Source organism: Somniosus microcephalus, chromosome 14 (genome assembly GCF_052327205.1).
Source record: "Somniosus microcephalus isolate GS21.2 chromosome 14, FLI_Smic_1.0, whole genome shotgun sequence".
NCBI lineage: Eukaryota > Metazoa > Chordata > Chondrichthyes > Squaliformes > Somniosidae > Somniosus > Somniosus microcephalus.
The window spans coordinates 7732014-7749188 of record NC_141000.1 but is presented as its reverse complement, the minus strand read 5'-3'; the positions used below and the strand labels follow the sequence as shown (position 1 = coordinate 7749188).

At 41.6% G+C, this 17175-nt stretch overlaps 1 protein-coding gene across 4 annotated transcripts in view; it reads right to left on the bottom strand.

The window, feature by feature from the left end:
* The window catches only part of tiam1a (TIAM Rac1 associated GEF 1a), a 358747-nt gene that overhangs the window by 12655 nt on the left and 328917 nt on the right, over positions 1–17175 (bottom strand). For all 4 annotated transcript variants that reach the window (XM_086006197.1, XM_086006200.1, XM_086006198.1 and 1 more), the window contains 4 exons: positions 8074–8192; positions 6392–6500; positions 6020–6078; positions 3793–3898 (listed from right to left, as the gene is read on the bottom strand). In XM_086006197.1, coding sequence (XP_085862323.1) covers positions 3793–3898; positions 6020–6078; positions 6392–6500; positions 8074–8192 — 393 coding nt within the window. The remainder of the gene's footprint in view (positions 1–3792; positions 3899–6019; positions 6079–6391; positions 6501–8073; positions 8193–17175) is intronic.

The window sequence follows — 17175 nt, the reverse complement described above, 5'->3', positions numbered from 1 at the left end:
CCCGATCCCCGTAACCCCACGTATTTAATCCCCCTAACACTAAGGGTCAATTTATCATAGCCAATCAACCTAACCTGCACATCTTTGGACTGTGGGAGGAAACCGGAGCACCCGGAGGAAACCCACGCAAACACGGGGAGAATGTGCAAACTCCACACAGACAGTCACCCGAGGCCGGATTCGAACCCGGGTCCCTGGCGCTGTGAGGCAACAGTGCTAACCACTATGCCACCATGTTTGAGTAAACCTTGTTTCTCATGGGTACAAATAATGGCCCAGAAATTCGGGTCCCCACGGGTGAGTACGTGCTGGGTACTCACGCGTAGGCCCAACGAAAGTGCCGGTTTCGTGCATGCACTGCACATGCACAGGAAACCGGCACTTCCGTTCCCCTGAAAGAAGGGTGAAGTAAGAGATTAAAATTGAGCGTAACAGGGCACGTTTAGTAGAACGCAATTGCGGCCACAGAATGTTTAAAGATGAAATGTACTAATTATTCATATGTTTAATTGCAGAAATGACCATACCAGTTTAGAGAGATGAAACTTACAAAAAGAGACACTGACATAACCCTTTTCTGGAAAAACGAAACTTAGTAGTGGCCAAGAGAATGACTCGTTTCCCAGAAATCACATGACCTGGATGACTAATTTCCAAGAAATCAGAGGGTCTACATGCCCCTTCAGTAAAAGTGAAACTTATCCTATAGGTTATTTTGTATGAGTTAGACACACCTAGTTAATGATTAATGTATAGACTTTTAAATCGATTGGATCTCTGAAGTAGGAGGTCTTGCAAAATGTGTATAACTGTGTGAATCTCAAGAGGTTCGGTGGAGTGGTAGCCTTGTGTGGGGACACAAGAGCAATATCTCCCCAGGCCTGAATAAACCGTTTTGACTTCAATTATTGGGTCTGTCTTTCTTACAACAAGCCGGTGACGTCGACCTTGTATATCACTTGGTCCGCACTTTGGGGGCTTACATCAAAGGGGTTGACAGGTGGAACGCGTGCGCCGGAGAGGCAGCGCGTGTGCATCGAACTTACGTTTTTTTTTTGCAGGTTTCTCCGGGAGGGTAAGTCTCCAGCAGTTACACTTTTAAAAAGCAGTCGCAAGGCCTGCTTTTAACAAGGTAAGTGGTGAATTAATTAAAATTAAAACATTTTTTCCCCACAGGTTTATTATTTTTAAATACTTTAAAGAAAGGTAAGTTTATTTTTAGCCCCGTTAGAAAATGTAATAAATTTTTTCAAAAATTTAAATTATTGTTTAAAATAGTTATTTCATGTAATTTATAGTTATTTTAAAATGTGATGCTTTTTTAAAATGTATTTGAAGTTTTAGTGATGTTTTGGGGCTTATAGTATTTATAGGTTTGACAGCTCTTCCTGTCAAACTTATGAATGAAGCATTCCCTGCTACCTTTGGCTCTCCATGGCCCACGTGATCCCAGGGGACACATCGAACTAACTGCACCTCTGGGATACGCAAGCACTGCGAGCCGGCAGTTGGAGCAGGCCCAGGATCGGAATCCCATGCGGGCCCAAAGCACAACGGCCGGCGCGCAAGGTAAGTGCAGGTCGGAGGCTTGCACCCGCGGGAAGCCTCCGACCCGAATTTCTGGGCCATTGTGTCAACATCTATTTCCCTGCTGTTGAAGTTCTCGGGCACATTTTTCTTTGGCATTATTTCACATCCTGATTCCTCCTCTAAGTAACATGCAGCAAAAGGGTCACTATGTAGCGTCATGATAATTCCACATGGAAACCAATTATAAACCTACATGATGCATTGTTGCACTCCATAAATATTTAAAATGAAGAAGGGGAATAATAAAAAAGAATACCTTGCCCAATATCCTCACTGGGAAGAATAATAGTAGCAATCAAAGGAATAGGTTTTATTATAAAATCAAGCAAATTATAATTTACAGCTGTACTCCATCAGTCGAATAATGAACATTCTCTCCTTCTCTGCCCCAATAATTAAATTCAGATTGGGTGTAGCATAGTTAATAGCATTACCTAGATAACTGCCCTGTGAATTGTGCAAAAACTAGTTCTGATTGTTTCATCATCAGGTGTAATTAATACAAAATAATATGAAACATACATTTGACAACAATCCAGTATCACAGGGTGAGTATCTGGACACTCAAGCCGAGATTTTCTGGTCGCTGTTATTTTAACGCTGGCAGTTATACATTTAAAATAAATGATAATAATGCCAATTGGAAAATCTCGGCCTCAATGTACAATTAGAAAATTGCTGCTAAACATTATACACGTCACTACAAGGGGATAGAGAGTTCATTCAAACATGTTCACATTTATGCAACACTGCTTGTGTAAGCTTTTAAAAGGCATAAATGCAGATATCTAAGTGAAAAGATTAAAAAAGTAGTCATATCATAAATATGAGAATATGTCCACACATCGAAGTCCATGTTATATACCTTAATCTGGGAAAAATGTATATGCCTTTGATTCTCTATGCAAACACACTGAGAAGTTAACTCTAATAAACTACAGCATGATTATGCCATAAGCATATAACATGCATGTGACAAAATATAAATATTTCAGTCTTAAGCTTTCTCATGATATTGGCTTCTCCAATTCTGTCCTTATACACAAGAGGTTTAAAAACCAGCTTCATTCACAGAAATCATGTCTCACTTTAATTGGGGACAATATTGCAACTACGGCTCAGTTGGCCAATCTGTTTGAGGGAGGAGCCAAAACATTCAATTCAAATACAAATGTGTTGCATGATTTGTTCAGACATGTGTCTAATTGTTAACTTTTTATATTTAACAGACATTTGTTTAAACAACTGCTTGGCTCTAGTTACTGTTTGAGAATATTTAATAGTTTGCACTTTTCAAATCAATGAGTTTGAAATTAAGCCTTCAAAAAGAAGTTATGTGGCTGGAACATCTAAACAGGATAAGGTAAGTCAGACAACTTCTATAATTGATGAGGAAAGGATCAATGAAACAGCTACGTAAAAAAGTGAATGTATTCATAGTTTTAGTACAAGAGTTATGAACTCTTAACAAGGAGCTCAACCACTATAAATGTGTTATTTTCTGATTATTCGCTTGTTCATTTATTGTTTAATAAATCTGATTAATGTTTAAAGTCTAGCATGAGGTCTAGTGTTGGGCTGCCGCTTTCAAAAGCAAGGAAGATTGAAATAGTAGCTGAAGTAATCTTAAATAGTTCTCTGTTTATTATCGTGGAGGCCTTACACTATTATCTACTTCTCAAGGCAGGTGAAACACTCTAGAGGATGTAGGGAATGAGGACTCCCTTATGAGAATATCTAAAATATGAAAGCCAAAACTATCTGGAGCAAAAGAACCCAAAAATGTAACAAGATAGTCTTAAGGAATTGAATTTCTTTCTATAGTGGATTTTCTTGCCTTTGATATACACATCGAAGTCCAAGTTGAATTTATTTATCTGGGTAGCTGTATCTCGGTAACACACCTCTACAAATGTATCTTCAATGCCATCAAGAGGTGAACTATGTAGGGATGAATAGGTTCTCCTTAATGTTTTTCCTCCCTAGATGAAGCATTTTATTACCATAATCTAGTTGAAAAGTAATAAAACTTAGCTAACTTGGGGCACCCAATCTTAAATGACAACCACAACTGGTATTCAAATATTGGTTGGCAGCACAATGGTCCAGCACTCTGCTGTTACAGATTAAAAGATGCTATTGTAGAGACCCATTTCATCGATTTTGTTGTGTATGTATTAACACAAAACTCTACTTCCATACCTGTGGTGGCAACTGATCGAATCTGCAAGGCCTGCGTGGGAATCATGTACCGAAACCGGAATGGATCCCGGTCATCCGAGACAGACACCCTCTGAGAAATGTTTCCCTATTGTGTAGGGAAAAGGTTACATTTTTATGTTGCAATTTTACTACAAGCAGGTGATATTAGAAAAGCAAATGTGGTTAATTAAACTGCTCCGAGTGACGATGTATATAACAGACACTGAAGTAAAAGTTAGTGACTAGCTGAAATTGAGCAAGTTAACAGAAACACAGACTGGCATGAAAAGACTATAATCACAACTTCTTAGTTTAAAATACTTTTTTTCAGAAAGCAGGCAAGTGTGGCTAATAAGTATAGAATTTCTCAGTCTACACATCCAGTAGTAGCTTTGTGTCATTCCGATCTATTCTTCTCTTCAGGCCACAAGTTGTCGCACTTTTCATCATGAAATATTACTGAGCTGCAGTTATACGGAATATCATGCATCGACATGAAACCAGGCTTTGTGCCACACTGATGCGAGACATGCAGTATGACCCTGCCAACTTGCATCAATTTGGACTTTTTCTAGCAGTGTAATGGCCAACAGGAAAATGTTTCAGAAATATTCCCTCTCAAATTATATTAGAACCAAAGTCAATTTAACGCCCTTCCCCTCCCCATTAGTATCGTAGACCCATTACTGAAACTATGGTTTTGGGTTTGCTTGACACATAAACGTGCAGATGATGGATGCACTGTCTTCAGAACATCAACCAATGAAGATGGGTTGGCCATCATACTCTCCTTTATGGTACGAATCATTTGCCTACACAACTGCAGCATACATTTTTTTTTATTCGCTTGTGGTATGTGGGCGTCGCTGGCAAGGCCGGCATTTATTGCCCATCCCTAATTGCCCTCGAGAAGGTGGTGGTGAGCCGCCTTCTTGAACCGCTGCAGTCCGTGCGGTGAAGGTATTCCCACAGTGCTTTTAGGTAGGGAGTTCCAGGATTTTGACCCAGTGACATGCTTCCAAGACAGGATGGTGTGTGACTTGGAGGGGAACTTGGAGGTGGTGGTGTTCCCATGCGCCTGCTGCCCTTGTCCTTCTAGGTGGAAGAGGTCACGGGTTTGGGAGGTGCTGCCGAAGAAGCCTTGGCGAGTTGCTGCAGTGCATTTTGTAGATGGTACACACTGCAGCCACGGTGCTCCGGTGGTGGAGGGAGTGAATGTTTAAGGTGGTGGATGGGGTGCCAATCAAACGGGCTGCTTTGTTCTGGATGGTGTCGAGCTTCTTGAGTGTTGTTGGAGCTGCACTCATCCAGGCAAGTGGATAGTATTCCATTGCACTCCTTACTTGTGCCTTGTAGATGGTGGAAAGGCTTTGGAGAGTCAGGAGGTGAGACACTCGCCGCAGAATACCTAGCCTCTGACCTTCTCTTGTTTCCACAGTATTTATGTGGCTGATCCAGTTAGGTTTCTGGTCAATGGTGACCCCCAGGATGTTGATGGTGGGGATTTGGCGATGGTAATGCCATTGAATGTCAAGGGGAGGTGGTTAGACTCTCGCTTGTTGGAGATAGTCATTGCCTGGCACTTGTGTGGTGCGACTGTTACCTGCCACTTATCGGCCCATATGCATAGATCTCTTAAGTATTAAAAGCCTGAGTTGGGAACCATAGTTAGTGCCTATACCAACTGTAACAATTATTCTTGACATCAGAAAGTGCAGAAATCCTTTTCAAAACAGTAACTAAACTGCACTGAAAAGGATTTCTAAACAAATCTTATCCCTTGCAAGAGGACTTAAGCAATCTAAAATATAATTAAGAAAAACTGTCTCCATAAATCACTTGCTGAAATCATTTGACAGGCTGCTTGACAGGCAATGAATGCAGACTTGAACTACTTCATTTTAGCTTACAACTAATGCATCTTTAAAAAGTCATATTTCTATTTGGGAAACATTTTTGTTCTATGAAATAATCCTAAACTCAATTGATATTGAATATAATTCAGCTCCGGTTTTTGGCCACTCATACTTTAGCAAAACGCTGGAACGTTGTCTTGTCACTGTTCCAACAAAGACATTTCAAGCCCCGTTCTTCACAACCAAAATGAAAATGCTTTTATTTAAATTATTTTAATTTTAAAAAGTTTTGAGTCATTAAATATATCTCAAATAAAATGCTGTACCTCAAAACTAAAGTGTGTATTGTGATTTTAGGATAGAAAACTTACCAGTTTCCTTTTCTGCTTGAAACCATCTTTATACACAAGAACAATTGCAGTTTTGAACACTAGAAACAAAGTAAATTAAATATCACCGGAAGAAGAGATGCAGCACTCCAAAACTTTATACATTTAAATTCTTTGGCTGCATTTATTCGGTCACTTTTGCATTAATGCAAAGTGGTTTTGATTGTACATCCATGTAAAATTGGCAGACTAACTCGGCAGATTACTGAACATACTGGATTCATGAGGGGTCAGGCCCCTTTCACAAGGCTATTGCACACTGGTCGGAGTTCCCAAAGAATACTGTACAAATCTAGCCATATGGGATTGCATTTCTAAAGCCCAAGCACAATAAATCTTTAAACTGCAACTTACCAAAAGCTGCCAACTCAGGGTCTTTTTTACACTTCCCAAAGGATGCAGGAGGATTGAGCCAAGTAACCGTAGAATGGAGAAGAAGGTCTCCCATTGAAAGGTCCACAACCTGTAAATAAAGGAGACATCCTAAATTATATATATTGTATATGTATAGACACACATCTTACAAAGGGCTGTGATTCACCATTCTGGAATGTTTTTGTAACCTCATTAGTTTTCTATAATCTTAAATTAGAAACTGCATTTAATTACACATTGGAAAAGTGGGACAATTAAACTTGTGATTATTGTCACTGATGCATTAAATTTTACTCCTTGCCTGAGGTAACATTAAACAGTGCGGTCAGATATCTTCCAGTTAGTATTCTCTTGGAAATTTTCCAAAGATGATACACACACACACACAAAAAATTTACAAAGGCCCAGAATTTGCTGAAAAAAATAAAGATGTCTGAACGACGTACACCGTTATTAATGTGAAATCAGGTAACTACTTGTGGCGAGGAAGAGAATTGCGAATCGCCACAAGTTCCTGGCCGATTTGTGCAAACGGCATCTCACCCTTAACCTCACCGTAATTTTCATGAAGTTGCTGCATTTGCACATTAATTGCCCATTAAACTCACCACCGAAAGTTAAGTCTAGTAATTAATTGTGTAAGTAACCTTTTAACAACGTGATACTTGTTAATGACTGCCAATAAACCTCTCTTGCCCAGAAAGTGAACAAGTAAAAGCGTGGAGTCTCATTCCTTCAGGTAGTGAATTGTTGGAAGATTTTAAAATCTGCTTTCCTTTCCGTCTCTTTTCTCTGACTTCAGTTTCCCAACTTGCCTACTTTTCTACTAAATAATCTTTAAAAAATATTGTTGGTATGTGCAGCTTTAATACATTGCTTGAAATGAGGGACATTTGATTGCATTTCCCTCTTATGTAACGGGTAATTATCCTGCTTATGCCCTTTTGTACGACTCCAGCCTCGGCTAACAGAATATCTCATTATAAATACACCAGTGTTAAGGGATTTTGCACTAGATAGTGGTGCAAATATCGCTCCCACCACTAATTTTCCCAGGAAGGCTTTATGATTCCTGGAATATACCAAGGTCAGTGTGGCCCACTTCAATGTCAACATCAAGTGAATAAAATTAAACATCGCAGGAACTTTTAACAATCAGAATCAAACCTATACTTTATAAAAGATAATGAATTAAACCATCTGATTGATTATAATAAATGTTATAAAATGAAAAATCTGACTGTTACAGCTGCTCAACAGGAACTATAGTTTTAACCATTCCAATTAAGAAGGGACTAAAGTCTCAGTTCATTCATTTTGCAGATACGTATCTAAAGAAAAATTAGCACAGAAGTACCAGGCTTGTATTAAGGCACTATTAAACTAGTTTGTTAATTCAGGAGCAGGTCACTTTCAGTTGGCAAGGTACGAGGAGACCCAAAAAACAGAGAAGAAACTACCTGGACAAAAAACTAGTATTAACATGGCAGTACAGATGTCAGCTGTGGAGAAGTTCACAGGTGGTAGCTTCTTCTAACATCTCAACTGAATAAAGTGTGAGGAAGGAGGCCGAGCTTATGCTATCTGGAGCACTGGCAAGAAATGAAATTATACACAAGCTGTTTATGTGTTCCAGCAAATTAAACGGAATATTCCCTTACCTCTTTCTTCTCTCCAGTTTGCTCAGCTATAAGCTGGTCAAACACAGCACCATATTCTTCATGTAATTTCTGCATTTCGTTTATGTGGCTTGCTACTTTATTCATGGCTTTCATTGCCACTGAAAGTTTAAAAAAAAGAAAAGAAGGATTTTAGGTGTGTTTCACAAAGCGATTTGTGCACGTATTTTTTTTTTTACAAGCACACTGCACAAGAAATACTGCATTTATTTTCAAAGACCTTATAAACCTTCTCGGCTGACAATAATTGAATTGGATTCCCAGAAGACTTTGTGCCCTTTGGAATAACTGGCTAATAAGAATGCAAGGGATTCGCCAGTGGCTCAGTGGGCACATACGCAATGTGGTGTGGTACACAGGCCAGGAAGATTGCAGATTCCATTCCTGACCGCTATGGAGTTGGTCCATTTCAACTGGGTCGGGATAGGATGCTGCATCAGTGTCCCAGGCTTGGATGTAGAACAATAATTAAAACGAAATCCCGCTTCTGATCACTATTGGTGTCTCTTGCTGGAATGAGAATGATTTCAGGTGAAGACGGGGAAAAGCTCAGTTATGATGTCCAGCCTACTGACCAGTCAAGCTGGATTTTCTGTGTTGTACCCCGATTGCTGGGCAGTGCTTAGGCAGGCAAGGTGGAAAATGAGCGAGGATCCGTTACGCTAGATCTCTGCCCATTATGCGTTCACCCCATTTTCTGGCTGCATTTCTGGTGGACGGTGAAAGCACCAGCCCTAAAGCGGGTGTGCTCATTCAAATAAGATTGTAATGATGTGGCCACACATCCCATCATGACCGCCTCTATTGCACTCGGTGATAATCTCTCCTATATAATGTTGGGTGACCAGGGTTCCTAGGTGCTGCAATAAAGGCAGAATTAGATTTTAAAAGCCTAGCAGGTGTTTGTACAGATTTATAGAAAGCTTAATTTCAGGCAATTTTGGTGATTTTCTTTAATTTTTTGCTGTTGATAATTGAGTTATCTACTTTTGTGCCTTTTCTTGCAGAGCTGCCATTTATTACCTCCTCCCTGTCCATTAGGACCCCCACACCAGAACATGCAGACTGAGGCACTCTGACTTCCCCTTGTCCGAGGAGCAGTACTTGCAGACACAATGGTTTACAAAGTAAGACATCAATGAGTTACACCACACGCTCGAACCAGATCTACAGCCCAGCTCCGCCACAGGAACTGCACTGCTATTGATACGCAACCATCCTGAACTTTTCTGTTATGGGGTCATCACTAACATTAATCAATCAACTGTGCACCGACACAAAGCCAGTCACAGATGTGGTGTTGCTTGAACAAGCCATTTCATTCATTTCCTCATGGACAACCTGCGGAAACGTGGCAGGGCAATGCAATTTTACAGAGTGACAAGATCCCCCAAAGTCCAAGGATTTATAGATTGTACCCACTCTCTGGAGTTTAGAAGAATGAGAGGTGACCTCATTGAAACATAAAAGATTCGGAGGGGGAGTGACAGGGTGGATGCCGAGAGGTTGTTTCCCCCTGGCTGGGGAATCTAGAACTAGGGGTCATAGTCTCAGGATAAGGGGTCGGCCATTTAGGACTGAGATGAGGAGAAATTTCTTCACTCAGAGGGTTGCGAATCTTTGGAATTCTCCACTCCAGAGGGCTGTGGAGGCTCAGTCGATGAGTATATTCAAGACAGAGATCGATAGATTTTTGGACTCTAAGGGAATTGAGGGATATGGGGATCAGATGGGAAAGTGGAGTTAAGGTTGAAGATCATAGAAACACAGAAGATAGGAGCAGGAGTAGGCCATTCGGCCCCTCGAGCCCGTTCTGCCATTTAATGAGATCATGGCTGATCATCCAAATTCAGTACCCTGTCCCTGCTTTCTCCCCATATCCCTTGATCCCGTTAGCCTCAAGAAATATATCCAACTCCTTCTTGAATATATTTAATGAATTGGCCTCAACTGCCTTCTGTGGTAGAGAATTCCACAGGTTCACCACTCTCTGGGTGAAGAAATTCCTCCTCATCTCAGTCCTAAATGGCTTACCCCTTATCTTTAGACTGTGACCCCTGGTTCTGGACTCCCCTGCCATCGGGAACAGCCTTCCTGCATCTAGTCTGTCTAGTCCTATTAGAATTTTATAAGTTTCATTGAGATCCCCTCTCATTCTTCTAAACTCCAACGAATATAAGCCCAATCGACCCAATCTCTCCTCAGCCATGATCTTTCTGAATAGCAGAGCAGGCTCGAAGGGTCGTATGGCCGTCTCCTGCTCCTATTTCTTATGTTCATATGCTCTTACATGGCCCTTCATCAATGCCACCACCTAAGTCAACAGAGACGGAATCAAATCTCTAAATAGCCAATTCACTTGTGACCAGCAGCACTGCAGTGTACAACTGAATAGGTGTTTCCCTGGCAATTGCCTTGATGCGTTCACGTTAAGAAAATCCAGTGTGTCAGAATTCTGAAACAGACATCCTTGGGTGGCTCCTGGGAGATCAGGACTTCTTCTGTAGCCATAGCTGATGGCATCTGTGTAGTTTTCCAAGACTCAAGCTGAGCGTTGGTACAGTCAAGTCCATAAGCGCCGTGTATCAGTATACCAGGCAGCTGTAAAGGCTCGGTTTGAGGGATGAGATGATTTAATTTTTTTTTTTAAATCTTGGCAGAGTCTTCCAGTAAATAACTGTACTTATTCCAAAGTATTCCCTGTGCTTTTTAAAGCCAAGTACAGGAAACTCTCGATTTACCGGCACCTAAATATCCAGAAATCTCTCTTAACCGGCAAAATTCAGGAGTAGGTTCAAGTAAGTTTTACTTCATATTAGTGGCCGTGTAACCGGGGTTCCTGCACCTGTTGCCGTGCAACAGGGACTCCTGGATCTGTGGCCGTGTAACCGGGACTCCTGCACAAGTGCCGTGTAACCGGTGCTCCTGCACCTGTGGCCGTGTACGGGGCTCTCGTGCCTTGGTAAATATACCTCTCTGTAATCCGGACTTTTTGATCAACCGGCACCACGCCGGTCCCGTCGGTGCCAGATAAAAAACGTTTCCTGTACTGTACTTGTCAAATAAATATTCACACCGTTTAATTTACAAGTTGACTGAGGTCGGGCATCAGAGATTTCTGTTTCCCGACTGGCTGGTGAAAGAAGCACCGCTCCACGGGATCCCAGGGACGTTTACGCCCAGCCGTGGGCCACTACGCTGCGCAGAACTCTGCAGCATTTCCGCGCAAGTTTTCACCTGGGGCCTCACACCTGGCAAGTGCAGATTTTGCTCGGAGGTCAGCAGCCTACTCCCTAGCTACGCCGCCAACCGCAATTTCAGGGCCAATATTTTTTTGCAACTTGAAGTTGTTAAATGACAATGAGGTAACCTATACATATTTTTTTTTAATGATAACATATTAAAGGCTTATTATATACACTACTGAAAATATTATGACTGCATGAAATCAGACCATTACATTGATATGTTAATGTTAAAAATGAATAAAATGTTCGGTGATGCACCACTTCTGAATACATGAAAACCTATCACAGGGTTCCTATGGCTAACATTTTAAATCCTAAAGACATTGGCCCAGTAATTCTGGTCCCAACGCGTGAGTACGGACGGGGTACTCACGCGTGGGCCCGTTGGAAGTGCCGGATTTCAGCATGCACAGCGCATGCGTGGAAAACCGGCATTTCCTCTCCTCTGAACCAAGGGGTTAAGAGGCGGTTCCCTAGCGACGTTTGAGGCAGCGCGTACGCGTTGAACTTCAGTTTTTTTGACAGGTTTGTCCGTGCGTGAAGGCCTCCACTTTTTACGAATGTAAAAAGCAGACGTAAGGACTTAGTTTTATAAGGTAAGTGGTCTAATAATTAAAGTCAGAATTTTTTTTCCACAGGTTTATTATTTTTAAAGAATTTACAGTAAAGTAAGTTAATTTTTGGACCCGATTTCTTGAAAAAAAAATTGACAGAAATTTGAATAATTGTTTAAATTAGTTTTTTAAAGTTATTAATAGTTAATTTAATTATTGGAATTTTAAAAAACTTTTATTTAAACTTTAAGTAGTGTTTTGGGTGCCCGTACTTTTCATGAGTTTGACAGGTCTTATGTCTAACTCATGAATGGACTTTTGTAAACTCCCATTGGTTGCCCAGTGCTCACGTGATCCCAGCCGGCTCATCGCACTAAGTGCGCCGCTGGATCACGCACGCACAGCGCGCCGGGAGCTGAACCGGGCCGCAGACCAGAAATCCAAGCAGGCCCAGTCTTCAAATGTCAGCGCGATATGTAAGTGTAGGTCGGGGGCTTGCACCCGCGGGAAGCCCCCGACCCGAATTTCTGGGCCATTATTAAATTGATCGGTAAAACATGACAGCTATTTGTGAGGATGTGAAAACATTATCCTTCGTGCAAACCTTAGTGCAAGATGTTCTTTGCTGACAAAGTCAAAAACTACACCATACTCTCCTTTCTGCAGCTTGCAGTCTTGTTCATAGCTTTCTTTCAATTCATGAAGGGAAACCATGGACTGGTTTCACAAAGCTGTTCCTGCACAAGCTTTATGCAAGTACATTGAACAGGAAACAACACATCTACTTTGACAAAAGCCTTTGAGCTTCTAATTACTGTACAATTCCCGAGATGATAAGAAACTCCCACAGACATATTATTGGCTTGAGCTAACCATAATGTTCCCATGACCTTGTCATATTGTTCCATTGATCATTTTTCTAATGTTTTTTAGGATTTCAGATTATCACAGAAAATGCTGCCTGTGCTTGGCCAGCTCCAGGATCAGCTCCTGACCCCTCCTGCCATTGGCTCAGTGTGGAGGTCAGCGATTTCCCACCCTCCCACAGCTGGCGAGCTGCAGCAGGGTGCCTGTTTGGCGTCTGCAGCTCGCTGGCTACTTTCAAACGAGGCCCAAACCTGAAAAAGGTTTGGGCTTCCCAATGCCGGCCTTGGAAGGATGTCGGGTCCAATCCACTAATTTTGTACCCGTTTCGGGCGGGATTTGAAAATCCCCCATTATTTTTTTTCAGTTAACAAAACCCAGTTTTTCTACATTTAAACCTACCTCTAAAATGGAGGGTTGGAGTCGTACGAAAAAAGGAAAAGCATTTGATCTTAACGTTTATACATAAGAACATAAGACGTAGGAGCAGGAGTCGGCCATTTGCCCCTCGAGCCTGCTCCGCCATTCAATAAGATCATGGCTGATCTGATCTTGGCCTCAACTCTACTTCCCTGCCCGCTCCCCATAACCCTCGACTCCCTTATCGTTCAAAAATCTGTCTATCTCCACCTTAAATATATTAATGTTTGGGAGAAAAATAATAATTGTAGGATAGGTTGGATTAGGTTTAAAACAAAAAGACGGAGAATGGAACAATAGTAACAATGGCAGGGCAGAATTGAAGTGTTTTAATTTAGGATAAAATGTGCTGTGTTTATTTTAATAATTTAGGGATATAGGTAATTCCCTCAACTTGTCAACAGTCTAAGCAGGGTTAAAAATGATAACTTGCATACTAATTTTTTAAAATATAAATACAGGATTATATTGTTTTCTGTATGTCACCATAATCGATATGGAAATACAAGGTAAATGTTGTGGCGCCATGGATTGGGGGAGCAGGCATGCAACACGCATGAAGGAAATCACAGCACTGAATAAACAGGTCATATATTTATTTCATACTAGGCTGCAATTATGTGGTCTTGTACATCTGTTTTGTGCTTTAGTCTCATTAAGGGCCCAGATTAAATGAACATTTAGCCCTCAGGCAAATTTGCGGCTTTCCGCCAAGTTCGCTCCTTTTAAAAAAGCAAAATACTGCAGATGCTGGAAATCTGAAATAAAAACAGAAAATGCTGGAAACACTCAGCAGGTCAGGCAGCATCTGTGGAGAGAGAAACAGAGTTAACATTTCAGATCGATGACCCTTCGTCAGAACTGGAAAAAGCTGGAGATGGAACAGGTTTTTAAGCAAGTGCAGGGGCAGGGAAAGGGGGGAGGGGAGGAAAGAACAGAAGGGGCGGTCTGTGATAGGCTGGAAGGCGGAAGAGGTTAAGAGACAAAAGGGATGATGGTGCAAAGGAGCTCTGAAAGTGCCACAGGTTTTCTATGTTTTTCTACTGCAATGTTTATAGTACAGTATTGTCTTTAGTAGTAGAAGCATAACAGATTGGTAAGGTGTAAAGAATTCTAACAACAATACTTGATCTCCACAGCATTGCACATAGGGATCAAGCTCAAAGTGCAGGATGCAGGTCAAGAAGCTTTGGAGCATGGTGGTGGGGTTTGGGGAGGTGGGGGGGGGGGTGGGGGAGATAACTAGACTCAGGCAGGAGAGGGTGAGAGGAATAGAGAAGAGGGAAGGGAGGCAAGAGAAGGACAGTGAGGGAGAGACAGGAATGGGAAAGGAGAGGAGGGAGAGGGAGAGAAAAGAGGGGAGGACAGAAGAGGAGGAGGACAGGTTGAGCAGATGGAAGAGAGAAGGGATCAGGGGGAAGGGGATGGGGACAGAAGAGCAAAGGTTGGGAAGCTAGATCAAAGGGTGGGAAAAAGCTGACAAACTCTCCCAACTGGTTAGCTATCTCTCCTCTACAGGCCTCAGTTGCTGGGGGCGGGGGGAGGAGCAGGCACTGATACTATCTCCACTACAGGTCTCAATTTTTACATCATTGGGGTTGTGGTGAGTCCAGTTACCCTGCAAGCCTCGAGAGCGATCTTACCAAAAAATGAGTTGATGGGGGGGGGGGGAAAGAGTTGGTTGTCAATATTACCATTAGCCAAAGAAGGTTCAGGGTGGGGAAATGAACACATCTGAGCACCAAGATTTAACTAAGCTGGGTCCGATATTAATGGCATTTCTTTTTGTTAAGAAGCAGGTGCAAACTGTCAGGGTTATTCATCTCTCTTGTGTTTGTGCAAATGCATAAACTGTTCATTATCTGTGGGCTGCTCTGAAAAGATTTAAAATACTCGGAGATTGATTAGGCCCAAAAATGGAAAGTTTGCAGACGACACAAAGCTGGGTGGGCGTGTGTGTTGCGAGGAGGATGCCGAGAAACTCCAGGATGATTTGGACAGGTTGGGTGATTGTACTGCATCTGCCATGCGTCTGCCCAATGTGGATAAATGCGAGGTTATCCATTTTGGTGGCAAAAACAGGAAGGCAGATTATTATCTGAACGGCAATAGATTGGGAGAAGGGGAAGTGCAACGGGACCTGGGTGTCCTTGTGCACCAGTCGCTGAAGGTAAGCATGCAGGTGCAGCAGGCGGTTAAGAAGGCAAATGGTATGTCGGCCTTCATAGCGAGAGGATTCGAGTACAGGAACAAGGATGTCTTGCTGCAGTTGTACAGGGCCTTGGTGAGACCACACCTTGAGTATTGTGTGCAGTTTTGGTCGCCTTATCTGAGGGAGGATGTTCTTGCCATGGAAATAGTGCAGCAAAGATTCACCAGACTGATACCTGGGATGGCAGGAATGACGTATGAGGAGAGATTGGGTCGATTGGGCTTTATATTCACTGGAGTTTAGAAGAATGAGAGGGGATCTCATTGGAACTTATAAAATTCTAACAGGACTAGACAGACTAGATGCAGGAAGGATGTTCCCGATGGCGGGGGAGTCCAGAACCAGGGGTCACAGTCTAAAGATAAGGGGTAAGCCATTTAGGACAGAGATGAGGAGGAATTTCTTCACCCAGAGAGTGGTGAACCTGTGGAATTCTCAACCACAAAAGGCAGTTGAGGTCAATTCATTAAATATATTCAAGAAGGCGTTAGATATATTTCTTAAGGCTAAAAGGATCAAGGGATATGGGGAGAAAGCAGGGACAGGGTCTCATCATCAAGAAACTACTTATGAAATAACACTGGACAGCCAGCTGGTGGCGCTGTCCAAGGAGTATAAATACTCGGGCGTCGGCCCCAGCTTGTCAGGGACATTTTGGAAGACAAGGAGCTAGTGAAATACAACTAGACCTCCAGCCTTGCTTTATACTCAAACCAAGTGTGTAGTGAGTTTTATTACATCACAGGGTACTGAGTTTGGATGATCAGCCATGATCTCATTGAATGGCGGAGCAGGCTCGAGGGGCCGAATGGCCCACTCCTGCTCCTATCTTCTATGTTTCTATGTACCAAAGTCAAGAGGAAAGAGTTGGAGGTTGCACTGTGCAAGTCATGGAACAGTAAGATTGTATTTTAAAAAGCGAATGCATATTTCTTTATATTCTCACCACAAATTATTATACTTCTCCAAGCAATTCAAGATCTTCCTCAAATTTAAGTTACACTTTTAAAGTGGGTTTGTTCACAGACAAAGCCCAACATTGGAGTTTCAATGCATTTTGAAATTAAGCTTTGTAGCCCACTCAGCAACACAATAGGTATGGCAACAGCAGTTTAAAAAAAGTCCGTTATACACAACAGAACTTAAGGAGTTCAGATCAACCATCCATTTTCCAAGTTTCCTCATTCCAAATGGATCAAAGTAAAATAAATTGATAAAAATGAACTACATTTTTCACTGTTACTATTTTCTAAATTTGCTGAACAGTTTAGGGTGGAGTTTCCGCTTTGGCGGCAATCGGCGATCCGGGGGCAAATTTCGCCCACAATTGCGCTAATTTTGAGAAGTGTTTTTTTCCTCTCAAGTTTTTGCTCAAACTGATTTGCATATCATCGGATGTAAAATCTGCCATGAACCAGCGCAATCAGGCATTGTTTTAGAACATCATTTAAAAAAAAGAATTTTTTGTTTTAAAAAATATTCCTTGATACATTTAAGTGGTAGCTTGGTGCAGTTTGACTAATACAGCCGAAAACAGGTTTATCACATTAAAAAAAGCATTTTTAATCAGAGTGTCTGGTCCACCACCTGGGAGTAATCCAATTTTAAATAACTGAAATTGACTTTAAAAAAACTATACAGAACCATTTGCTAGTTACATTTGGTGTACTGTAATCTTTTAGACAGGTTTAATAACCTAGGTTTAAATGCTTTTGAATTTTTTTTAATGTACTAAGAAACTGATTACTGTCTCTTTAAGTTAAAAAAAAATTCAAAAGCATTTAAA